Source organism: Macaca mulatta, chromosome 11 (genome assembly GCF_049350105.2).
Source record: "Macaca mulatta isolate MMU2019108-1 chromosome 11, T2T-MMU8v2.0, whole genome shotgun sequence".
In the NCBI taxonomy this organism is placed as follows: Eukaryota; Metazoa; Chordata; class Mammalia; order Primates; family Cercopithecidae; genus Macaca; species Macaca mulatta.
In genome coordinates this window covers 101695877-101722050 of record NC_133416.1, presented here as the reverse complement: position 1 = coordinate 101722050, position 26174 = coordinate 101695877, and the positions used below count along the sequence as shown (strand labels likewise).

General features: G+C 37.7%; 1 protein-coding gene across 6 annotated transcripts in view; it reads left to right on the top strand.

Annotated features, from left to right (window-relative positions):
• The window catches only part of CEP83 (centrosomal protein 83), a 171455-nt gene that overhangs the window by 62800 nt on the left and 82481 nt on the right, over positions 1-26174 (top strand). For all 6 annotated transcript variants that reach the window (XR_013401261.1, XM_077954768.1, XM_077954769.1 and 3 more), the window contains 2 exons: positions 17442-17693; positions 20433-20564. Coding sequence is in view for 5 of the 6 variants with exons in the window: in XM_077954768.1 (XP_077810894.1) it covers positions 17442-17693; positions 20433-20564 (384 nt within the window). In the remaining variant the exon portion in view is untranslated. The remainder of the gene's footprint in view (positions 1-17441; positions 17694-20432; positions 20565-26174) is intronic.

The following is a 26174-nucleotide window of genomic DNA, read 5'->3' as shown; positions in this document are numbered from 1 at the left end:
AAAAAAGTCATGCTTTTTCATGTGACTGTAAGAATGTATTAAGTCTGGGACTTCATACAGGTGAAATGCTGAAGTTGCATATATAGTCATTATTCAAAAGTGGGACTATTTTGTTTTTATTATATTAGGACTCTTATATTTTCTGGAAATAGTAATGACAATACAGAGTTGTAGGCACAGGTGATTATAATGGTAGACTGAGTGAAATAATCAATGGTAATTCAGTGGAGACAAAATGTTAAGATCGCAGGAGAGAGGGACGAGGAGCACTACATCCTGTGAAAAACCATCAAAGCGACAGTACATAATGACAGGCCACTGAGTTTCTTCCATCATGCTTTGCAAATTGGCTGTGCTGTTCCTTGGCGTTATGGGTCAGGTGCGGAGTCAAAGTTCCTATGGCAAAAAGGAGACCTCCCCTGATTTCCTGGAAATGCTGGCGTTCTTTTTTTTTTCTTTTCTTGAGATGGAGTCTCGCTGTGTCCTCCAGTCTGGAGTGCAGCGGCACAATCTCGGCTCACTGCAAGCTCTGCCTTCCGGGTTCACACCATTCTCCTGCCTCAGCCTCCCAAGTAGCTGTGACTACAGGCGCCCACCACGCCCGGCTAATTTTTTTGTATTTTTAGTAGAGATGGGGTTTCACCATGTTAGCCAGGATGGTCTCGATCTCCTGACCTCATGATCTGCCTGCCCTGGCCTCCCAAAGTGTTGGGATTACAGGTGTGAGCCACCGTGCCCGGCCAAAATATGAACTTTAAGTATGTAAGTAATTTAAGTGATATTTTATTTGTGTAAGGAATGATAAAACGTTTTTGCATAAAATATGCCATCATTAATTTAGAAAAAATAAATTATAGTACATAAAAGGAAAAGAGGAAACTCACTATAGTAGTGATTATTGTTTTCTTTTTTTTTAATTTGTTACTTTTTCATATGTCTTTTTTTTTTTCTTAAATTATACTTTAAGTTTTGGGGTACATGTACGTAACTTGCAGGTTTGATACATAGGTAAGGAAGTGATCCAGTTTCAGCTTTCTCCCTATGGCTAGCCCATTTTCCCAGCACCATTTATTAAATAGGGAGTCCTTTCCCCATTTCTTGTTTTTGTCAGATTTGTCAAAGATCAGATGGTTGTAGATATGTGGTGTTATTTCTGAGGGCTCTGTTCTGTTCCATTGGTCTGTATCTCTGTTTTGGTACCAGTACCAAAAGCTGTTTTGGTTGCTGTAGCCTTGTAGTATAGTTTGAAGTCAGGTGGCGTGATGCCTCCAGCTTTGTTCTTTTTGCTTAGGATTGTCTTGGCAATGTGAGCTCTTTTTTGGTTCCATATGAACTTTAAAGCAGTTTTTTCCAATTCTGTGAAAAAAGTCATTGGTAGCTTGATGGGATGGCATTGAATCTAAATTACTTTGGCCAGTATGGCCATTTTCACGATACTGATTCTTCCTATCCATGAGCATGGAATGCTTTTCCATTTGTTTGTGTTCTCTTTTATTTCATTGAGCAGTGGTTTGTAGTTGTCCTTGAAGAGGTCCTTCACATCCCTTGTAAGTTGGATTCCAAGGTATTTTATTCTCTTTGTAGCAATTGTGAATGGGAGTTTACTCATGATTTGGCTCTCTGTTAATGGTGTATAGGAATGCTTGTGATTTCTGCACATTGATTTTGTATCCTGAGACTTTGCTGAAGTTGCTCATCAGCTTAAGGAGATTTGGAGCTGAGATGATGGAGTTTTCTAAATATACAATCCTGTCATCTGCAAACAGGGACAATTTGACTTACTCATTTCCTAATTGAATACCCTTTATTTCTTTATGTTGCCTGATTGTCCTGGTCAGAACTTTCAACACTATGTTGAGTAGGAGTGGTGAGAGAGGGCGTCCTTGTCTTGTGCCAGTTTCCAAAGGGAATGCTTCCAGTTTTTGCCCATTCAGTATGATATTGGCTGTGGGTTTGTCATAAATAGCTCTTATTATTTTGAGATATGTCCCATCAATACCTAGTTTATTGAGAGTTTTTAGCATGAAGAGCTGTTGAATTTTGTCGAAGCCCTTTTCTGCATCTATTGAGATAATCATGTGGTGTTTGTCTTTGGTTCTGTTTATATGATGGATTACGTTTATTGATTTGCATATGTTGAACCAGCCTTACATCCCGGGGATGAAGCCGACTTGATCATGGTGGATAAGTTTTTTGATGTGCTGCTGGATTCGGTTTGCCAGTATTTTATTGAGGATTTTTGCATCGATGTTCATCAGGGATATTGGTCTAAAATTCTCTTTTTTGTTGTGTCTCTGCCAGGCTTTGGTATCAGGATGATGCTAGCCTCATAAAATGAGTTAGGGAGGATTCCCTCTTTTTCTATTGAATGGAATAGTTTCAGAAGGAATGGTACCAGTTCCTCTTTGTACCTCTGGTAGAATTCAGCTGTCAGTTCTGGTCCTGGACTTTTTTTGGTTAGTAGGCTATTAATTATTGCCTCAATTTCAGAGCTTGTTATTGGTCTATTCAGAGATTCAACTTCTTCCTTGTAGTCTTGGGAGGGTGGATGTATCCAGGAATTTATCCATTTCTTCTAGATTTTCTAGTTTATTTGCGTAGAGCTGTTTATAGTATTCTCTGATGGTAGTTCGCGTTTCTGTGGGATAGGGGGCGATATCCCCTTTATTGTTTTTTATTGTATCTGTTTGATTCTTGTCTCGTTTCTTCTTTATTAGTCTTGCTAGCAGTTTATCAATTTTGTTGATCTTTTCAAAAAACTGGTTCCTGGATTCGTTGATTTTTTTGAAGGGTTTTTTGTGTCTCTATCTCTTTCAGTTCTGCTCTGATATTAGTTATTTCTTGCTTTCTGCTAGCTTTTGAATGTGTTTGCTCTTACTTCTCTAGTTCTTTTAATTGTGATGTTAGGGTGTCAATTGCAGATCTTTCCTTCTTTCTCTTGTGGGCATTTAGTGCTATAAATTTCCCTCTACACACTGCTTTGTCCCAGAGATTCTTATACGTTGTGTCTTTGTTCTCATTGATTTCAAAGCACATCTTTATTTCTGCCTTCTTTTTGTTATTTACCCAGTAGTCATTCAGGAGCAGGTTGTTCTGTTTCCATATAGTTGGGCAGTTTTGAGTGAATTTCTTAATCCTGAGTTCTAGTTTGCTTGCACTGTGGTCTGAGAGACAATTTGTTGTGATTTCTGGGTTTTTTTTTTTTTTTTTTTTGCATTTGCTGAGGAGTGCTTTACTTTCAATTATGTAGTCAATTTTAGAGTAAGTGCAATGTGGTGCTGAGAAGAATGTATATTCTGTTGCTTTGGGGTGGAGAGTTCTATAGATGTCTACTAGGTCTGCTTGTTGCAGAGCTGAGTTTAGTTCCTGGATATCCTTGTTAACCTTCTGTCTCATTGATCTGTCTAATGTTGACAGTGGGGTGTTAAAGTCTCCCATTATTATTATGTGGGAGTTTAAGTCTCTTTGTAGGTGTCTAAGGACTTGCTTTATGAATCTGGGTGCTCCTGTATTGGGTGCATATATATTTAGGATACTTAGCTCTTCTTTGTCTCTTTTGATCTTTGTTGTTTTAAAGTCTGTTTTATCAGGGACTAGGATTGCAACCTCTGCTTTTTTTTTTTTTTGCTTTCCATTTGCTTGGTAGATGTTCCTCCATCTCTTTATTTTGAGCCTATGTGCGTCTTTGCACGTGAGATGGGTCTCCTGAATATAGCACACTGATGGGTCTTGACTCTTTATCCAATTTGCCAGTCTGTGTCTTTTAATTGGTTCTTTTAGCCCATTTACATTTAAGGTTAATATTGTTATGTGTGAATTTGATCCCGTGATTATGATGTTCGCTGGTTGTTTTGCCAGTTAATTGATGCAGTTTCTTCATAGCATCGATGATCTTTACAATTTGGCATGTTTTTGCAGTGGCTAGTTCCGGTTGTTTCTTTCCATGTTTAGTGCTTCCTTCAGGAGCTCTTGTAAGGCAGGCCTGGTGGTGACAGAAATCTCTCAGCATTTGCTTGTCTGTAAAGGATTTTATTTCTCCTTCACTTACGAAGCTTAGTTTGGCTAGATATGAAATTCTGGATTGAAAATTATTTTCTGTAAGAATATTGAATATTGGCCCCCACTCCCTTCTGGCTTGTAGTGTCTCTGCTGAGAGATCTGCTGTTAGTCTGATGGGCTTCCCTTTGTAGGTAACTTGACCTTTCTCTCTGGCTGTCATTAACACTTTTTCCTTCATTTCAACCTTGGTAAATCTGACAATTATGTGTCTTGGGGTTGCTCTTCTCAAGGAGTGTCTTTGTGGTGTCCTCTGTATTTCCTGAATTTGAATGTTGACCTGCCTTGCTAAGTTGAGGAAGTTCTCCTGGATAATATCCTGAAGAGTGTTTTCCTGCTTGGTTCCATTCTCCCCATCACTTTCAGGTACACCAATCAGACATAGATTTGGTCTTTTCACATAGTCCCATATTTCTTGGAGGCTTTGTTTGTTTCTTTTTACTCTTTTTTCTCTAACCTTGTCTTCTCGCTTCATTTCATTAATTTGATCTTCAATCACTGATACCCTTTCTTCCACTTGATAAAATCGGCTATTGAAGCTTGTGCATGCATCACGAATTTCTCGTACCATGGTTTGCACTCCATCAGGTCATTTAAGGTCTTCTCTTCACTGTTTATTCCAGTTAGCCATTCATCTAATCTTTTTTCAAGTTTTTATTTTCCTTGCAATGGGTTCGAGCATCCTCCTTTAACTCAGAGAAGTTTGTTATTACCAACCTTCTGAAGCCTACTTCTGTCAACTTGTCAAAGTCATTCCCTGTCCAGCTTTGTTCTGTTGCTGGCAAGGAGCTGTGATCCTTTGGAGGAGAAGAGGCGCTCTGATTTTTAGAGTTTTCAGCTTTTCTGCTCTGGTTTCTCCCCATGTTTGTGGTTTTATCTACCTTTGGTGTTTGATGTTGGTGATCTACAGATGGGGTTTTGGTGTAGATGACCTTTTTGATGATGTTACTACTATTCCTTTCTGTTTGTTAGTTTTCCTCCTAGCAGTCAGGTCCCTCAGCTGCAGGTCTGTTGGAGTTTGCGGGAGTTCCACTCCAGACCATTTGCCTGAGTGTCACCAGTGGAGGCTGCAGAACAGCAAATATTGCAGAACAGCAAATATTGCTGCCTGATCCTTCCTCTGGATGGCTTCGTCCCAGAGGAACAGCCACCTATATGAGGTGTCTTTTGGCCACTACTGAGAGGTGTCTCCCAGTTAGGCTACTCGGGGGTCAGGGACCCATTTGAGGAGGCAATCTGTCCATTCTCAGAGCTCAAACGCCATGCTGGGAGAACCACTGCTCTCTTCAGAGCTGTCAGACAGGGACATTTAAGTTTGCAGAAGTTATCTGCTGCCTTTTGTTCAGCTATTCCCTGCCCACAGAGGTGGAGTCTAGAGCTAGTAGGCCTTGTTGAGCTGTGGTGGGCTCCGCCCAGTTTGAGCTTCCTGGCCATTTTGTTTACCTGCTCAAGCCTCAGCAATGGGGGACGCCCCTCCCCAAGTCAGGGTGCTGCCTCGCAGTTCAATCTCAGACTGCTGCGCTAGCAGTGAGCAAGGCTCCGTGGGCATGGGACCCATCGAGCCAGGCATGGGAGAGAATCTTCTTGTCTCCCAGTTGCTAAGACCTTGGGAAAACGCAGTATTTGGGCAGACGTGTCCTGTTTTTCCAGGTGATCTGTCACGGCTTCCCTTGGCTAGGAAAAGGAAACCCCCCGACCCCTTGCACTTCCTGGGTGAGGCACCCCTCCCTGCTTTAGCTCGCCTTCTGTGGGCTGCACTCACTGTCCAGCCAGTCCCAATGAGATGAACCAGGTACCTTAGTTGGAAATGCAGAAATCACCCTTCTTCTGTGTCTATCACGCTGGGAGCTGCAGACCAGAGCTGTTCCTATTCGGCCATCTTGGAACACCCCCTCCTATTGTTTTCTTAAGTAATACAAAAAGTTAATGTAATAATTCAAAAACTAAGATCTGGGAACTTGAAACTTCATGTGCAAAATATTTACCATAATGCCTGACACAGTAGATACTCAATTAATGGTATTAGTATCATTCATACCTGACAGTTATTATCATGGTACCAACTAACATAATAAATATACAGATATTTTAAGTTGATTTCAGATTTGTAAATCAGACTTTACAGAAGTTGAAGAAGTGAAAGAAAGAAATAGGGGCAGGAGACACATTTACCTTTAATTTATTGAGTGAAACGCTTTATATATAGTTTAAAGATTATTACATATTTATTTCATGGAATTTTCTTTCTTTCTTTTTTAAGGCAAAGTCTTACTCTGTTGCCCAGGCTGGAGTGCAGTGGCGCGATCTTGGCTCACTGCAACCTCTGCCTCCTGGGTTTAAGCCATTCTTCTGCCTCAGCCTCCTGAATAGCTGGGAGTATAGGTGTGCATCACCTCACCCAGCTAATTTTTGTATTTGTAGTAGAGATGGGGTTTTGTCATGTTGGCTAGGCTGGTCTTGAACTCCTGACCTCAAGTGATCCACCCACCTCAGACTCCCAAAGTACTGGGATTATAGGCATGAACCACTGCACCCAGCCACATTTTTTTTTCAATTTAGCAAAATCACTATACTGTTATAAAGAAGCTTCTTACATGTTTGTTTTCCATTAATAACATGTAGAATTAAAAACCAAAATGCAATTGTATTCAAAATGTAATAAGTGAAATGTATTTTCATCAGAAGCACAAATTAAAGTCAGTGTAAAAAAAAGTTTCCGAATTATTTTCTTTTTTCTTTTTTTTACTACTTATACTTTATTCTACTTAACTTTTCTTTTTTAAAAAAATAATTTCAAGGTTTATTTTAGATTCAGCAGGTACATGTGTAGATTTGTTACATGGGTATATTGCATGATGCTGAGGCAGAACTTTGGGGTAATAAAGATTCCATCATCTAGATACTGAGCGTAGTAGTACCTAATAGGAAGTTTTTGAGCTCTTTCCCCCTCATCCTCTCCCCTCTCTAGTAGTCCTCAGTTCTGTTGTTCCCATCTTTATGTCCATATGTAGTCAGTGTTTAGCTCACACTTAATAAGTGAGAACATGTGGTATTTTGGTATTTGGTTTTCTATTCCTTTGTTAATTTGCTTTGGATGATAGTCTCCAGCTGTATCTGTGTTGCTGCAAAGGTTCATTCATTTTTATGCCTGCATAGTATTCCGTGGTGTATATGTACCACATTTTCTTTATCTAGTTCACCACTGATGGGAACCTAGGTTGATTCCATGTTTTTGCTATTGTGAATAGTAGTACGATGAACATACGAGTGTATGTGTCTTTTTTATAGAATGATTTATTCTCCTTTTGGTATATACCCAGTAATGGGATTGCTGGAATGGTAGTTCTATTTTTAGTTGTTTGAGAGTATCCAGACTTCTTTCCACAGTGGCTGAACTGATTTACATTCCCATCAATAGTGTATAAGTGTTCCCTTTTTTCTGCAGCCTTGCTAGCACCTGTTATTTTTTTTCCTTTTAGTAGTAGCCATTTTGACTGGTGTGAGATGGTATCTCATTGTGTTTTTTACTTTGCATTTCTCTGATGATTAGTGATGTTGAGCATTTTTTTCCATGTTTGTTGGCTGCTTATATATCTTCTTTTGAGAAGTGTCTGTTTATGTACTTTGCCCACTTTTTTATGGGGTTGTTTTTTCCTTGTTGCATTATGTAAATTCCTTATAGATTCTAGATATTATAACTTTGTCAGATGCATAGTTTGCAGGTATTTTCTCTCATTCTGTGGGTTGTCTGTTTACTCTATTGATAGTTTCTTTTGCCAAACAAAAGCTCATTAGTTTAATTAGGTCCCAGTTATCAATTTTTATCTTTGTTGCAATTGCTTTAGAGCAGTGGTCCCCAAAGTACCTGGTGCCATTTGACACTGAGGACTGGTTTCGTGGAAGACAATTATTCCATGAACCAAGGCTAGGGGAGGAATGGTTTCAGGATAAAATTTTTCCACCTTAGATCATCAGGCATTAGGGCATTAAATTCTCATAAAGAGCATGCAACCTAGATCCCTTGGATGTGCAATTCACAATAGGGTTCACACAACTATGAGAATCTAATGCAGCCGCTGATCTGACAGGAGTTAGAGCTCAGGCAATAATGGTCGCTCCCCTGCTGCTCACCTCTTGCTGTGTGGCCCTATTCCTGACAGGCCATGGACTGGTAGTGGTCCATGGCCTGGCGTTTGGGGACCCTTGCCTTAGAGGGTCATAAATTTAGTCGTATATTATTTGCCAAGGCTAATGTCCAGAATGGTATTTCCTAATTTATCTTGAGTTATCTTTTGGGTATAGTTAAAAGTAGAGATCCAGTTTCATTCCTTTGCATATGGCTAGCCAGTTTTCCCAACACCAGTTTTTAAATAGGGAGTCCTTTCCCCATTGCTTGTTTTTGTCAACTTTGTTGAGCATCAGATCGTTGCAGATACACAGCTTTATTTCTGGTTACTGTATTCTGTTCCATTTGGCTATATGTCTGTTTGTACCAGTACCTTTATATATACTTTTAAAAAATCATCTCAACGACGCTAGTAGTTAGATAATCATCATTTTATAAATGAGAAGATGAAAACACTGAGAGACTGGCCCAAGGTCACACAGCTAGTGTATGGTCAGGATTCAAATCGTGGAAGACAATTATTTCTGCTTCTGACTGGGATGGAATAGGGATGGAATTTACTTTAAGGCCTTTACTGAAAACTGGGACAAAATATAGGAAACCACGGTTTTCAGACATTGGAAAATGGGCAACACAGGGCAGATCTGAGGGAAGGAAAACAAATGATAAGAGCTCTATGATTGCCCCATCTTAGGTTCTGGAGAGAGTTTCCAGGCCACTGTACAGAGATAAAAAACCTAAATTGAGCTCCATGATCTTTGAGCTGAGGAGTTGGAGTTCAGAATTTGAGAGGCCAAGGAAAGTAGAATTTGAAAAGCAGAGTATTGGAGAGCTCCAGAGTTCTGTAGAGGGTAACTTCGCAGTATTTCTTAGTGCATGTATGGAGGAAACTATACAAGGCCAGAGAAAGAAAATTATTTAGGTGGGACAGTCCCTAGAGTTCACATGGGACTGGGCAAACATTTATTTTTCCATTAGACAGAGTGAAAAGATACTCTAATGCATGGTACTTTGAGTAGAAATCTCAGAAGGATTTTGCCTCAGTAGCAGGGCCAAATTAGCCATAAACTAAAGGCTATTCTAGTTTTGGCTAACAAGAATAAAAGTAGGCCGGGCGCGGTGGCTCAAGCCTGTAATCCCAGCACTTTGGGAGGCCGCAACGGGTGGATCACGAGGTCAGGAGATGGAGACCATCCTGGCTAACACGGTGAAACCCCGTCTCTACTAAAAAAAAAATACAAAAAAATTAGCCGGGCAGCCGGGCGCGGTGGCTCAAACCTGTAATCCCAGCGCTTTGGGAGGCCCAGAGGGGCGATCACGAGGTCAGGAGATCAAGACCATTCTGGCTAACACGGTGAAACCCCATCTCTACTAAAAAATACAAAATCTAGCCGGGCGAGGTGGCGGACGCCTGTAGTCCCAGCTACTCGGGAGGCTGAGGCAGGAGAATGGTGAAAACCTGGGAGGCGGAGCTTGCAGTGAGCTGAGATCCGGCCACTGCACTCCAGCCTGGGCGACAGAGCCAGACTCTGTCTCAAAAAAAAAAAAAAAAAAAAAAAAAAATTAGCCGGGCGAGGTGGCGGGCGCCTGTAGTCCCAGCTACTCGGGAGTCTGAGGCAGGAGAATGGCGGGAACCCAGGAGGCGGGGCTTGCAGTGAGCCGAGATAGCGCCACTGCACTCCAGCCCAGGCGACAGAGCGAGACTCTGTCTCAAAAAAAAAAAAAAAAAAAAAAAAAGAATAAAAGTAAGGTTTGAAAAGATCTGACTGTTTCTAAGTACAGTAATGTGTTGCTTAATGACAGGGATATGTTCTGAGAAATGTGTCATGAGGCGATTTTGTCATGTGCAAACATCATAGACTATACATATATCCACCTAGGTGGCACAGTATACTACATACCTAGCCTATGTGGTACAGCCTATTACTCCTAGGCTACAAACCTGTACAGCATGTCACTGTGCTGAATACTGTAGGCATTGTAACATAATGGTTAATATTTGTGTACCTAAACATATCTAAACATAGAAAAGGTTTAAACAATAAAAATACAATATTATACTCATGGGAGCCCTGTCATATACATGGACTGTTGTTGACTGAAACTTCATTATGTGGCTCATGACTGTATCTTAGCTGCATTCCAGAACGAAGATTCAGAAATATGTAAAAGAAAACAAAGAATCCAGCTCTGAAAAAATTAAATTCACAATGTCTGACATCCAATCAGAAATGACTGGGCAGCCCAGGTGGGTTCACTGGTGAACTCTATCAGACATTTAAGGGAGAATTTATGTTAATTCTCTATAATCTCTTCCAGAAGACAGAATCAGAGGAAATGCCTCCTAACTCATTCTACAAGGCCAGCATTATCCTAATACCAAAACCAGACAAAGACATCTTCACCTGGGTAATAACAAGGGCTCCCATCCTCTGCCATGGTGTCACTAGAGACAGTGAGGAGCTTGGACATCCACTCTCAACTGGCAGTAATGAGGCACCCAGCCCTCATCCTGGCCTGGGTCATGTCAGAGGAGGCCTAGTACAGGGTCAGGACTTTAACCACTACCCAGCTGTGTGTTGTCAATGGAGGCCACATCTGGCCCTGTGGTATCAATGTAGGTAACATGAGGAGCAATAATAAATTACTCCTACGCTTCCCATCCAGGGAGGTGTCAGTTGAGGCCTAATGGGGAACCAGAACTCCCACCCCTGTTCAGCATGGATATCATGAGGAGCCCTCCCTCCTTGGGTATCAACAGAAGTAGAGTGGAGAATCGGGACTACTGCCTCCTCCTGGCAGTAATGAGGTGGCAACACCACCCATCCCCTACCATAGCAATATCACAGAAAGCCAGCTAATACAAACTTTGTATAAGATCTGGGGTCTCATAACTTAATTCCCCAAATGTCCAAGTTTCAGGTGAAAATCACTTGTTAGTATAAAGTATATATAAAGGGACTGGTACAAACAGACATATAGCCAAATGGAACAGAATACAGTAACCAGAAGTAAAGCTGTGTATCTGCAACGATCTGATGCTCAACAAAGTTGACAAGAACTAGGAAGGTCTGAAACTGAATGTAAAACATACTAATAGATGCCAACACCAAGATGCAGAGGTGTTAGAATTATTTGACAAACATTTTAAAGCAGCCATGGTAAGAATGATTCAATGAGCAATTACAAATGTGGTTGAAACAAATTTTAAAAAATAGACTTAGCAAAGAAACAGAGAATAAAGAGAAGAAAATTGGAAATTTTAGAACTGAAAAATAGAGTGACTAAGAAAGCCTGAGTTGCCAGGCTCAACTGCAGAATGGAAGGGATAGAGGAAAAAATTACTGAACTTAAAGGTAGAACATTAGAAATTACCCAATCTGAACAGACTAGAGAAAATAGATTTAAAAAGCAAATAAACAGAGATTCTCAGTGTCCTGTGGGACTATAACAAAATATCTAAGATTTCTGTCCTTGAAAGGAGAAAGAGGGAAGGTTGAAAAGGTAATGGAAGAAATAATGACTGAAAACTTGCCAGGTTTGATAAAGGCACAAACATGTAGCTTCAAGAAGCTGAACACATTCACACCAAGAGATACCATGGTCAGGTTTATAAAAACTGTAGGAAAATCTTGAAAGCAGCCCAAGGAATTATATCTTACCCATTGGGGAAAACAATTAGAAAATTAGCTCATTTCTCATCAGAAATCATAGAGGCCCGAAGGAAGTGGCACATTATTAAGTGCTGAAAGATAAGGACTGTCAACTCATAATTCTATATCCAGCAAAAATATCCTTCAGGAATGTTGTAGGGGAAATCAAGACATTCTCAAATGAAGGAAAACGAAGAGAACTTTTTGCCAGTAGACCTATCCAAAAGAGAAGTTGGTCTAAACAAGAAGAAAACAGTAAAAATAAGGAATCTCAAAATATTGGGAAGGTTAAATGTACATGGTAAACAAAACTGTGGGTATATGTAATAGACTTCCTTTTGCCTCATGAATTTTCTAAAGTTTGGTGGTTGAAGTAAAAATTTTAACTCTGATGTGGTTCTAAATATATAGAGAAAATATTTTAGGTAATTATAAATGAGCAAGGGCAAAGGGATATAAAAGGAGGTGAAGTTTCTACACATCACTAAAACTGACAAAACGAATTCAGTAGACCATGGTAAGTTACATAAATATAATAACTAGAACAACTACTAAGAAAGCTATATAAGGAGATACATTCAAAACATTATAGATAAAATGGAATCCTGAAATATGTTCATGTAACAGGCAGGAAAAACAGAGAAACTAAAAACAGAAGAAACAGAACAAAAGTGACTTAGTATATCAATGATAATAAATGTAAATGGTCTAAATACATGAATTAAAATACAGAGATTTACAGTGTATATTTTTAAAAATGACCTAACTGTACTGACAGTCCCCAGATTACAATAGTTGAACGTGGATGATTTTTCAACTTAACGATGAGTTTATTGGGATGTAACTCCGTTGTAAGTCAGGGTGCTCCTTATGACATAGTGTGGTTATGGTTTCTATTGAATACATGTCACTTTATACCATTGTAAAGTTGAAAAGTTGTAACTTGAACCATCATAAGTCAGGGTCCATATGCTGTGTTGCCAGCATAAACTGCATTTTTCCCATATGTTTTTCACTTTTCATGAGTTTATTGGTATGTAATTGCATCATAAGTCAAGGGGTAACTGTATGATGTCTGTAGGAAACTCCAAGTATAACCATATAGGCAGTTTGTAAATAAAAGGATATAAAAAGATACATCATGGAATCATTAATTAAAAGCAGGAGTGGCAGTATTAATATCAGATAGAGCAGACTTCAGGGCAAAGGAACATAACAAAGAAAAATACCAGATTTAGGCCGTGCGTGGTGGCTCACGCCTGTAATCCCAGCACTTTGGGAGGCCGAGGCAGGCGGATCACAAGGTCAGGAGATGGAGACCACAGTGAAACCCCGTCTCTACTGAAAATACAAAAAATTAGCTGGGCACGGTGGCGGGCGCCTGTAGTCCCAGCTACTCAGGAGACTGAGGCAGGAGAATGGCGTGAACCCGGGAGGCGGAGCTTGCAGTGAGCCGAGATCGCGCCACTGCACTCCAGCCTGGGGGACAGAGCGAGACTCCGTCTCAAAAAAAAAAAAAAAAAAAAAAAAGAAAAAAGAAAAATACCAGATTTGTATAGAAAGAGATTATATAATGACAAAAGAGGTCAACCCAGCAAGAAGACACAGGAATACTAAATGTAAATGTATGTGCACCAGAGGTGCAAAATGTTTGAAGCAAAAATTGATAGAACTAAAAGGAGAAATAGACAAATCTATAATTATAATTGGTGACTTCATACCCCTCTCTCAACAAGTGATAAATTAAAAATCAGCAAGGATAAATAATAATGCAATAACACCATCAACCATTAGAACCTAAATAACATTTATAAAACATGCCACCCAAGGAGAACACCCAGACATATTGTTTTGATGTATTCACTGAATGTATGTAAATGCTTACTGAACATATGCAAGATAGACCATATCCTGGGCTATAAAATAAACCTCAACAAACTTATACAACTTGAAATCATAACAAGTGAGTTTTCTGACCACAGTAGAATCAAACTAGAAATTAATAACAGAAAATAACAGGGAAATCTTCAAACACTTGGAAATGAAATGACATACTTAAAAAAAATTTATGGGTCAAGGAAGAAATTTCAAAGAAAAACATTTCAGTGAGATTACATTTCAAAAAATACATTGGATGAAAATGCAGCATATCAAAAATCTTAGGACACAGCTAAAGCAGTGCCAAGAAAAATTTGTAGCACTAAATACATGCGTTAGAAATGAGAAAACAAGTCAGTAATGTAAGCTCCCATCTCAAGAACCTGTAAAAAGAGCATCAAAAAATAAATAAATAAAGCAAGCAGAAGCAGAAGAAGGGAAATAATAAACATAGCAGAAATTGAAAACAGAAATAATAGAGAAAATCAGTGAAACAAAGAGCTAGTTCTTTGAAAAGATAATAAAAGTGACCAACTTTTAGCAAGACTAACAAAAAAGATGGAAGATACAAATTTTACCTACCTCAGGAATGAGAGTATCACTCATGACCTTACAGACATTAGAAGGGAAATGAGAATCCTTTGAACAACTCTACTGTAATAAATTTGACAATGCAGGTGAAATGGATCAATTTCTTAAAAGGCACAAACTACCACAACTCATTTAATGTGAAATCTGCAGTTTGTATAGAGCTATTACTGTTAGGGAAATTGAACCTGTAATTTTAAAACTCCCAAAATGAATAGTTAACTAGAGAATTTTACCAGGTGTTTAAAGAAGAATTAGTACCAATTCTACATAATGTCTTCCCCAAAAATGGAAGAGGAATGTTACCAATAGGGGAATCTTGGTTAAAGGATATACAGGATCCCTCTATATTAATCCTTATAATAATTCTTTGTGAACCTACCATTATCTGAAAAAGTTTAATTTTAGAAGAAGTAACTGGAGAAAGAAAAGACATCTTATACAGAGGAACAAAGAATGACAACGGACTTATTTTTACAAGTAGTACAAGCCAGAAGACAGTAGAGCAGTATCTTTAAAATACTGAAAAAAAACAAAAAAAGAAACCTAGGCACTTTGATTCCAGAGCCTTTTTTCTTACCCATATCCCTATCTTGTATCGTAAAGGTAATAAAAACAAGGAAGGATGGAGTAATTAGATAACACTACCTTTCCCTCTTGTGTGCCTTGGGGAATTGAAGTGCTATCATTTTTTGAAAAGGAAATCAGTCACTATTCCTAGTCCTATTGTTTCTGTTTAGTTTCCTTTACTTCAATAACTTTTTAAAAAGTAATATCAGTTAGCACATTGTCTTATCTGTCAAGCAGGTTTATATTTAGAATAGAATACAGTAAATGTAGAGGTAACTGCAATACAGGCGGATTTAGATAAAGTTCATAAAAGAGAAATTTAAACAAAGCCCTTTGGAAATTTAGAGGAAAGATTGAGAGCACAAGAAATTGAGGAAATCAAGGCAGATGACATGTGAGTCTGATTGAAAATGGCAGAAAAGGGAAGAGCTGAGGCTTTATCCAAGATCTGTGCCGAATGTCTGGGACATGAGTAGTGTTATGGCAATGATTGTAATAAGCTCTGCATCAGCAGAGATTTTGTGTTTGTTTGCTTATCTGCTGGGTTGTGTCCTTACTACCTAAAACAGTGTTGGGTACTTAGTAAGTACTCAGTAAATATTTGTTGCATGAATAAATAAATGAATAGTAAAATTAGATGGCAGTTTTGGTAAGAATGATTTGATACGTCTGGTTTAGGAGTTATAAACATGGAATCTAATTCTCAGCCATCAGCTAGCTGTCATCCAGTCTCGTAGCTTCAACTATGACTTCGGCTATCACACAGATGCCTCTGAAAACGTGGAAAGGAAGCAATAATATAGGAAGTATATAGGTCAAGAACATTGTGAACTGTGTGACCCTATGTGTAAAATGGGAACTACAAGAGAAATTATTAATATTGATTTTACATGTGGAGCACTTAGCTCAGTATTTGATCCATATTAAGTACTCAGTAAAGGGCACCATTGTCTGAAACTGAGTTACACATTGACTCCTGACCTTAGATGAGCCATCACACCTGTAATATAGCACATTAAAACCATATTAAGTTACCTCATGTAAAAGGTAAACAGGATCTTAAAGATCAACTAGCCCAAGTTCTTTATTTAAACTGAGGACAGAATACAGTGGATAAAAAGGTAATCTTGGGACCTAACCAGGAAGTAATAGTTATTTGTAAAGCGTGGGAGGAAAAATAGGAGAGAAACACTAATTAGTTAGGCTTTGAGGGCTTAACTCTAAATACCATAGCTGCCTTCAAGGATGAATTTTATTCTCTGGAAAATAATATTTGTCTGCTGGATAGCTCTACCTATATTTCTCATTGGCATTTAAATTCAGCATGTCCAGAAACAAATTGGAATCACTATGTGTTAAAACTAAAAAGGTTGTTAGAGTGCATCTAATTCAGTTTCCCATTTTACAGGTGTGGAGAACAGATCCTGCTCTGGGGTGGAGGTCTTAAACTTTTTAGATTCATTGGTAGTGCTGTGATCAAACAGTTGTTCCTTTTGCCTAGGTTGTGGAGCATTTCTTTAGGTTTTTTTTTTTTTTTTTTTTTTGGGGGGGGGAGCTTACAGTGAGCCTTTGATGTTCATCCTGGCTGTAAACAACCTCTGTCTTGTTTTGAGCAGCAGTTTTCAACTTTTTAAAAAACAAAAAAACCCAGCTGAATCTTTTACTTAAGTTGAATCATATGAAGAAACCCCAAAAAGAGACCAAAAATAGAAGCTTATGGTTAATGCCAGAGATTTGGTGGGGGTGGTGGTAGGGGATAGATAGTTGGGGAGATCAGGAAAGGGAAAGAATGAGTTATAGACCCTAGTTGCTTGCCACTGGTCTCCAGAGGTGAGGAGCTTCTGAAATGCCTTAGAGGTTAGGAAACAGTTTGAAACCCACTGATTTGGAGGCCCACGGAGTCCAGCAGTGATAATTGGCATGAATGACAAGACCACTGATGTCTCTGCTCTGCAAGTTCCCCAGTGACTTTAACACTTGCCCTGGAGTAATGATTTTTCAATTCTTTCTTGAATCTAAGGGCCAAGAACTAGGCCATCATTACAATTAGGACTTTAATAAACTCTCAGCTATCATTTAAAAACTCTCATCAATCACATTTGCTTTTATGTACACAGACAGGCAGTTTTTGTGTGAATTAAGTTGCCCTGACATAGATAATTTTATTAGTATAGACATAGCTCAAGAATTACAGTCATGTGAGGAAAAGCTTAAGAGTAGTCAGAGTTTTGGTCATGAACCCCTATAATGTTATGATGAATTTTAAAATACTTGATGTATTTTTAATAATTATTTTTATAGTATTACAATTTTTAAATTTTAGTCAGCAACTGATTAAGCCCTGTGCTAGACACCACGTGGAAAGAGGGAAAACAGGACACAGTCCTTGAACTCACATTTGAGTCTCACTAAGAACAGAAAGAAGGTGATACTTAAAAATTTTTCCTTTGTACTTTGTTTCAGCACCTGAGCTTTGATTTTGTGCAATTTTTAATTTTACTGATTTGTAAAGCATGTTCATGACTGAAAATTTACTTAACTTTGTATGCTTTCTTTAAAATTATTCTTAGATTGCAAGACTGGAGGAAGATAAAGAAGAACTACGTAACCAGCTGCTTAATGTTGATCTCACAAGAGACAGCAAACGAGTGGAACAACTTGCTCGAGAAAAAGTCTATTTGTGTCAAAAATTAAAAGGGTTAGAGGCTGAAGTAGCGGAATTAAGGGCTGAAAAGGAGAATTCTGACGCTCAGGTGGAAAATGCCCAAAGAATACAGGTGCGGCAGTTGGCTGAGATGCAGGCTACAGTCAGATCCCTGGAGGTAAGATTCTGATTACTTCCCGGTAGAGTATGGCATACTTTTTTAAAGTGCAATTGACAAACCTTTGATTTTTAGAGCATAAATGTATGCTCTCCAAGCTAATGCTGACGCATTTGTGTAATCCCAAGAGTATTTATTCTTTTAGTAAAGAAGAAAGCTATTGATTCATAAGCAATACGTATGCTACCACATTTATAAAGGGATATTTATTCTGTGGGAGTTAAGTCACCTATCTGAAATGTCTTAACTCTTAAAATGCCACATAATAGAATATGCAAAATAAAAATGTATGTATTTGAGTTTCTGAAAGTAAAGTCATCTCAAACCAGAAAGAATAATTTTTTTCAAGATAGTACATTCCTTACACTGGGATTTGAGATCTTAAAGTCACAAATCCTGCTTGAACAGAAATACTATACTGATATATCTTATGATAGCTTCTTCCCAGACTAGTAAAATCCAACTGTAAAGGTATACATGCCTTTGCAGAATTATTTCCCTGGGTTCATTAGAGAAAGGTAAGTGTTGGCAGACCTGACTGGTACTCCTAGGGGTATTGCCTTATGAAAATTCTTGGTTTCCATTTTATTCAGATATACTTATTCTTCTTAGTTCTTAGTGCCTAACTTGTAGCAAACATACCTGTTTAATTGTTTTTATTTTTTACAATTCAAAGTGTTTCTTTTTCCTTTGGAATAGTTATAAAATGATTTGGGGGGTGGGCATTAGCGGGCATTTAATTTGTAGTTAAAATCAATATCCAAATCCAAGATGGTGATTTTTTTCCCCCAGCCAGTGATACAGGAATACATTGGTATGTTTTGAAGAGTAGAAGTTACTTTTTTATTTTGTTACATGACGCTAGGTCAGTATTTACTGGTTTTCTGAATTAAAAGTTGTCAGTATCATTGTACCTTAAACATGAAGCAGTTCATTGTGAGACTGTTTATGTTGCCATCCTTCCATCCTTATGTATTTTACACAGTGACAGAATAAGTGAGACGATTGCAGTTGAATATAGCATACAGTTCTGATGGGAAACTTTCCATTGAGGTCCTTTAGAGTGATTATTTTCAGGGCAAGTTGAATGATGACAAAAGATTTGTGACATTTTCATAAGAGCCTATATTTTTATCATTTGTCAGATGAAATGAAAATAAGCATATGACAGCAAACATTTCTTTCTTCTTTAACTTTCTTGGCTATCATTGTGCCCAGAGAGTATTATTTCATATATGAAGAAAATAGGTTTTTTCCCTAATTATTTGTCGAATATAGTCCTTACATATTTAAGATAGATGTTCCCCAACTTAAAGTGGTTTGACTTATGATTTTTTGACTATACAATGGTGTGAAAGCCATATATGTATTTATGTACTTTGAATTTTGATCTTTTCCTGGGTTACTGATATGTGGTATGATACTCTCAATGCTGTGTAGCTGCACTGAGCCACAGTTCCCAGTCAGTCACATGATCATGAGGGTAAATAACCTCTTTACTGAGTACTGTGTTGCCAGATGATTTTTTCCAACTGTAGGCTAATTCACGTGTTTTGAGGATGCTTAAGGTAGGCAGTCTAAGTTATGGACTTAGATATTTTCAATTTGTGATGGGTTTATCAGGATGTAACCCCATCATAAGTTGAAGAGCATCTATATATACGAAATGAGATGTTATGAAACTGAAGTGTATCCTTTAAATGCCGAAACGTTTTCATTTTGATTATGTTGAGGTCGGGTATGGTGGCTTATGCCTGTAATCCCAGCACTTTGGGAGGCTGAGGTAAATGGGTCACCTGAGCTCAGGAGTTTGAAATGAGCCTGAACAACACGGGTAAAACCCTGTCTCTACAAAAAATACAAAAATTAGCCAGGCGCCATGGTGTGCACCTGAAGTCCCAGCTACTCGGGAGGCTGAGGCAGGAGAATTGTTTGTGCTTGGGAGTCTGAGGTTGCAATGAGCCAAGATCGTGCCATTGCACTCCAGCCTGGGAGACAAAGCAAAACCTTGTCTGAAAAAAAATACGTGTGTGTGTGTGTGTGTGTGTATATGTGTGTATATATGTGTGTGTATATATATAATGTTGAGTAGACATGTTTTTTTAAAAAGGTTTTAGTTCCCCTCCCCTCATGAAAGAGTACTATCAATATTACCAACCAGAAACATTTTTGACAACCTACAGACTTCATTAACAATCTTAATTGTGTCATGAGATCAGGAGCCTCTTTGCTCACACTTAAGAAGTCTGCAGATTAGCTGAGGATTTTGAAATAATATATTTCCCTATTTCTTTTTTGAAAATCATTGATTTTAGATTTTCAATTTGTACTTGTTACTATCAATGAGCCCTGTCTTCTACTTTCTAATATGCTTTTTCCTATCTGTTGTAGACTGGAAACTTCCAAAAATGTTTGAAATAAGTCAGTGTTAAAAATAAATAGACATCAAGTGAATGCCTTAGGTAGTTTCTCTCATGAGAGAAGTATATAAACTTTATTTTGTTGGTGGTCATTCATATGTTGTTTGTCTAGATACCTTTGTTGCATATTTCCTGAAACACTATCTTTCATTTGAATTCTACCAATTAGTTTGAGAAAATGTTTGTTACATTGGTATATGTTAATGTTGAGGTTTTGAATAATTTTTGTATAATTGTAAATGTATTTTAAGTAGTGCTTATTTGATTTTGAAATACTTGAAAAATAAATGAATTTTAAAATATTTTGTTTGAATGAAAGGCTGAAAAACAATCAGCTAATTTACGGGCAGAACGCTTGGAAAAAGAGCTACAATCAAGCAGTGAACAAAATACCTTTTTAATTAATAAATTGCATAAAGCTGAACGAGAAGTAAATACATTGTCCAGTAAAGTAAGTTGTTTTATGTTTCTGTTTCATTCTTTAGAATGTTTGTTACTATATAATGATAAATTTTATTTTTAATAATTCATTTCTTTATACTGAAATGTTTTATTATATCATTCTACCTTCCAAGAAATAAATACATTGATCAGTAGAGTATGTTATCTTATGCCTCTACTTCATTCTGTAGAATACTTGATACTGTACAATGACGAATTTTGCATTCTCTGTATTGAAGTATTTTTAATTCTATCACTCTGCCTTCCAAATACATGCAGAATCTGATCAATTCTTACCACATCCACCGTGACCTTTCTAGTCCAAGCCATGATTTTTTTAGGCTCAATTTCTGTGCCAGGTTGCTTACTGGTCTTTCTGCTTTCTACCCATTCAGAGCTCTGTGTGATCTGGAGTCTTTTCACAGCCATGACCATGTATTTTTCCTCCTGTTCACTTTGCTCCCTTTGGCCTTGTCACTCTTTGAGCAAACTCACGTCTTGCTCAGAGTTTCTGCACTTGTCTGACCTTGACTCAGTCTTCCCTCACATATCCACATAACTTGCCTCCTCACCCCCTAGATGTTGCCTAACCAGAGAGGCTTTCCTTGTCTTCACGTTGGAAAATAGCATCTTCCTTCTTCCTCTGTCTTTCTGTCTTCCTTACCTGCTTCATAGCTCTTAATACTATCTGATATAGTTATTTGGTTTTTATGTTTTTGTCTCTCCTTTTCTTTCCCACCACCTTCCTTTCAACCCAATATAAGCTCCAAGAGAGCAGGGACATTGTTTTCATCACTACTACTTTTCCAGCTTCTAGAACAGTGCCGGCACATAGTAGGTACTCAATAAATATTTCTTCAATGAATAAATTAGTAGTAGCAGCATGATCTACATTTATATTCTCCTTAACAGACTGGATTCAAATTCTGATTTTTCCTTTACTAAAAAAAGCTGTGTGACCTTGGGCAGTTCACCATCTCTCTGAAACTTAAGTGAAACTTAAGTCTATGAAATGGGACTAATACCTACTTTATAGAGTTGTGGCAAAAATTAAATGTAGCTGATGATGAAAATGATAATAGCAGTGACTATACACTGGTAATATCCTTAAATAAGAAAATATTGTAACATAAATAATACAGAATTTTTAGTCCATTGACTAGTCTGTATCTCACTGTCTCAATAACTGTGTGTAACCTTAGGCAAGTTTACCTAATATCATTAGGATCCAATTTCCTTATATCTGTAAGAACTCTTCCAGCCTACTAAGACTGTGTAAGAACTACTAGGAAATAATTTGATTGCCTCCTGATTAACTATAAATAGATTATATATTCAGCAGATACACATTGAACGCTTATAACTATAGAGTATACAAAAAAAATAGATATAAAACACAAGTAAATTCAGGATATAGGGAGTTTCCATGCTTTTCTTCCAATTCCAGTATAAATTATTTTTAGTTTTGTAAAATAATATTGAATACCTAGTATTGCAGCACATCGTTCTTGACCTGAGTAGCCAGACTACACTGCTGGAATAATTGGAACCACACATGTCGCAACAGGACATGGGATCTGCTGGCTTGTGCAGTGGCTTCTCTCTTGGGGGGTCACCAAGTATAATACTTTTCATGCAGTACATTTTACCTGAGCTCTCTGGCTCACCTTTGTGCTGACCCTGATTTTCCTTCTTTTTTTCCGTATATATACTCTTCCCTATTGCTCTTTCCTTTTGGAGTTAGAGCATAGGTGATTTCTCCTACTCTGCTGGAGAAAAAACAGCAATCTAGTATAGTATTTATTTCTTTGTGCTTGTTTATTAATACACGTTGCTAAGAGTTGCCTGTCTTTTTAAAGGCACACTTGCATTATTTTGCATATAAATGGAGTATTAAATACCATCCTTTAACTTTAAACAAACTAAGTTTCATTTGAAGTCTTGCATGTAAAGATTCCATTGGAAGGGTAAATTTTAAAATAATATTTCAAACATGACTGCCACAGTTTTCTTTGCAACTTGAAATTTTCATAAACATTTTGCAATTCTAGCAAATGGTTGTTTGCGGTGCAAAGGAACACCTGGGGTGTGTTGTCTAAGTTATTCAAATTCATAAATGTGTCAGATTTTAGAACAAGTTATGTCAGTGTGAGCATCAGTGTCTTGGATTAAAAGGTGTTACTAAAGATGGCCTGAAAATGATGACCTTAAGGAGATTTCACATTCAGCGAGGTAAATTCTTCTAGTTCCCTCATAACGTTTTTCATTTTCAGAATGCCAATAAAAGATAGTTTTAAGGAAGCCACCCAACAGAGTTGTCCTTATTTACCTAAATTAATGAGGTAATTACGTCTCAGAACTTTGAAAACGATCAGGATTTGAGTACCGTCTCTTTGGAATCTGTATCCAGGGCTTCTTAGGTAATACATATTGTCAATTATATTTCCGTTTCTTACTTGTTTATACTGTGCTCTTGTGTGTCTTTCTGTGAGTATGTGTACTTTAACAGAACCTGACCCCCTGTAAAATGCCCAGTATTGCCAGTTTAGACATTTATTAAAGTTTTGTTAGTAATATCTGAATACTTCCATTGTGTGAAAAACATAAAGCAAATTCACAACATAAAGGCCAGAATCTATATGGCAGACATTCTGTGAAGAACAGGGTGACTTGATCCAGTGGAGCTTCAGGAGACCATGAATTACTTGAAATTTTATGCAACATTTTAACATGAGCATTTTATTTTTAAAAAATCCCTAATTTTTGGGACTTGATCACAAAGAAGATTAAGAACCAGGGATCTAGGGGCAGAAAGAAACCTTATTGTAACATTTGGAATTTGGTTCAGATTACTCATAGAAAAGTGCTATTATTGTCATTACTGGGTAATAAATTTTCATACGTTATTTTAAGTAAAATTCCTTTTAGTATATTTTTAGGAAATTAACAGTGTTCGTATAAGTGCATCGGTGATGTTAGGATGATACAAATAAGGCAATAAAGAAAAGCTTAAGATCCATAGATGAGTAAATTTGAATGCAGAGAGGACAGGTACATTGCTTGAGCATATACCACTGGTTTAACAGCAAAAGTAGGCCTGAAGACAGACCTCACTTGTTGCTTGACTTCCTATTCGGTGTTCTTTCAGTTTCAATAATTATAGTTTAGTTAAAAATGTCTTCTCATTTCAATAAATCTTAGGGTGAAATGAAAAAGAAGTTTTTGTAGATCTTGAAGTTACCATGAGATGAATCAACTTCCTATGAAATAAGATAGTTCTAATTTTCCACCTTATGCAGCTATAGCTATAGTATGTTTGTTAATGAAATGCTGTGTCATTCTTACCCTTTTACAGTTAGTATATAATAGCAGGTTATAATTACGTTTGTCATAGTGATTGGATTTTCTTTGTAATTGTATTTCTTCAAAATTTTAAAGTATTTGTAACTTAAATTCTATCTGTCCATGAAATTATAATGTAGTAAAACCCAATCTACAGAAAGTTTAAGTATTAAAACAAATTCTCAGCTGCTTTCATGTAAACATCATTTTATAAAACTTGCTTTTGTAGAAAAGAACTTCCAAAAGGAAATTAAAAATGCAGGCTGGGCGTGGTGGCTTGTGCCTGTAATCCCAGCACTTTGGAAGGCCAAGGCGGGTGGATCGTGAGGTCAGGAGTTCAAGACCAGCCTGGCCAAGATGGTGAAACCCCATCTCTACTAAAAATACAAAATTTAGCCAGGTGTGGTAGTGCATGCCTGTAATCCCAGCTACTCGGGAGGCTGAGGCAGGAGAATCGCTTGAACCCCGGAGACAGAGGTTGCCGTAAGCTGAGATCAAGCCACTGCACTCCAGCCTGGGCGACAGAGCGAGACTCTGTCTCAAAAAATAAATAAATAAAAATGCAAAACTGATGTCAGCACAAGGTTGCCATTTTATGAACGGTCATTTAAAAATCTACGAGTTAATCTGGAGGGATGTCTTATTGTAGTTACCAGTACGAAGGCAGTACTCACTTTTCTGTTTATTTCCTTTAAATGAAGATTTTGCATGAAACTATTCCTTGAAACATTTTCAGGACCTTTTGTTGATGGAGTCTCTTCCAGTAAGACACTTCTATTTCTCATCCTTGCCCTCTTTGGCTCTAGGAACTCTTTTTGATTTGTGTCTGACTCCCAACTCCAGTTTTTATGGGGTTTTTATTGGACTCTTAAGTAAATTGTCTTTTACTTTCCTGTTTCTACCATCTCACATTTTCTGTATTTAACTTGTATATATTTGTAGTTTCCTACTCTGATTCCATAGTTTTCTATATTTGGGTAATATATCAGAAAATGGGTCATCTAATCTTTATGTTTGTATTGATTAAATCCTTATTATATGACTATATCTAATTTTAGAAGCTCCTTACCAAAGAGAAGCGCTATGGAAAATGAATTTATATGATTTATTCTTGTTCCTGCCTCTATCCCCTACCTCATACTTGTGCACATGCGCACACAGACACAATCTATACACATAGACTATTTTGTCACCAGATTCAATTGATTCTTCATTCTCCCCCTTTATTCATTCTTTGCCTCTTAATTGATTTATTTACCTTCAGTTTCTTAAGCCAACAGATTTACATTAATTAATTGTGCCACCTTCAACAGCTAACCGAAAAACAACCCTTTCGTGTGGTATATAAAGTTTATTCCCTGCCATTCCTCCACAGATTTCACATCTGCCGGTGCTCTCCATGTAATACATAGCTTGTTTTAAGAGCAGACCATGTCATGTTATACACATAATAACATTTTATATGCTGTTCCTTCTACCTAGAGTACCTTCTTTGTCCCTAACACATTTTTTATTCTTAAATTTAATTTTAATTTTTTTAGAGACAAGGTCTCACTCTGTTGCCCAGGCTGGAGTACATTGGCACAATCATAGTTCACTGCAGCCTCAAACCCCTAGACTCAAGTGATCCTCTTAGTCTCCCCAATGGCTGGGACTAAGGGGCTAATTAAAAAAATTTTTTTTTTTTAGAGAAAGGATCTCACTATGTTGCCCAGAGTGGTCTCCAACACCAGGCCTCAGACACTTCCTTCTGCCACAGCCTTTTGAGTAGCTGGGATTTTAGGTTCAAGTTACTGTGTCCAGCTCTGGACACTTTTTAAAAGGAAGGTTTCAGGCCAAGTGCAGTGGATTACACCTATAATCCTAGCACTTTAGGAGGCCAAGGCAGGAGGATTGCTTGAGGCCAGGAGTTTGAGACCAGCCTGGTCAACATAGCAAGAGCCCATCGCTACAAAAAAATTGAAAAATTATCTGAGTGTGGTGGTGTGCACCTGTAGTCTTGACAGCTACTTGGAATGCTGAGGAGAGAGGATCACTTGAGCCCAGGAGTTTGAAGTTAAAGTGAGCTATGACTGTGCCACTGCACTCCAGCCTGGATGACATAGTGAGACCCTGTCTTTTAGAAATATTAACAAATTTAAAAAGTTTCAGAATTTTTTCCCTGCAGATTTTCCAATCATCAAGTATTTGATTTTAGATACTTGTAATTAAGTCTTTAAGGCAAGATTAAGCCAGAGGACCATACATAGATATTCGTAAGGAAATGCCTCAGTTCTGT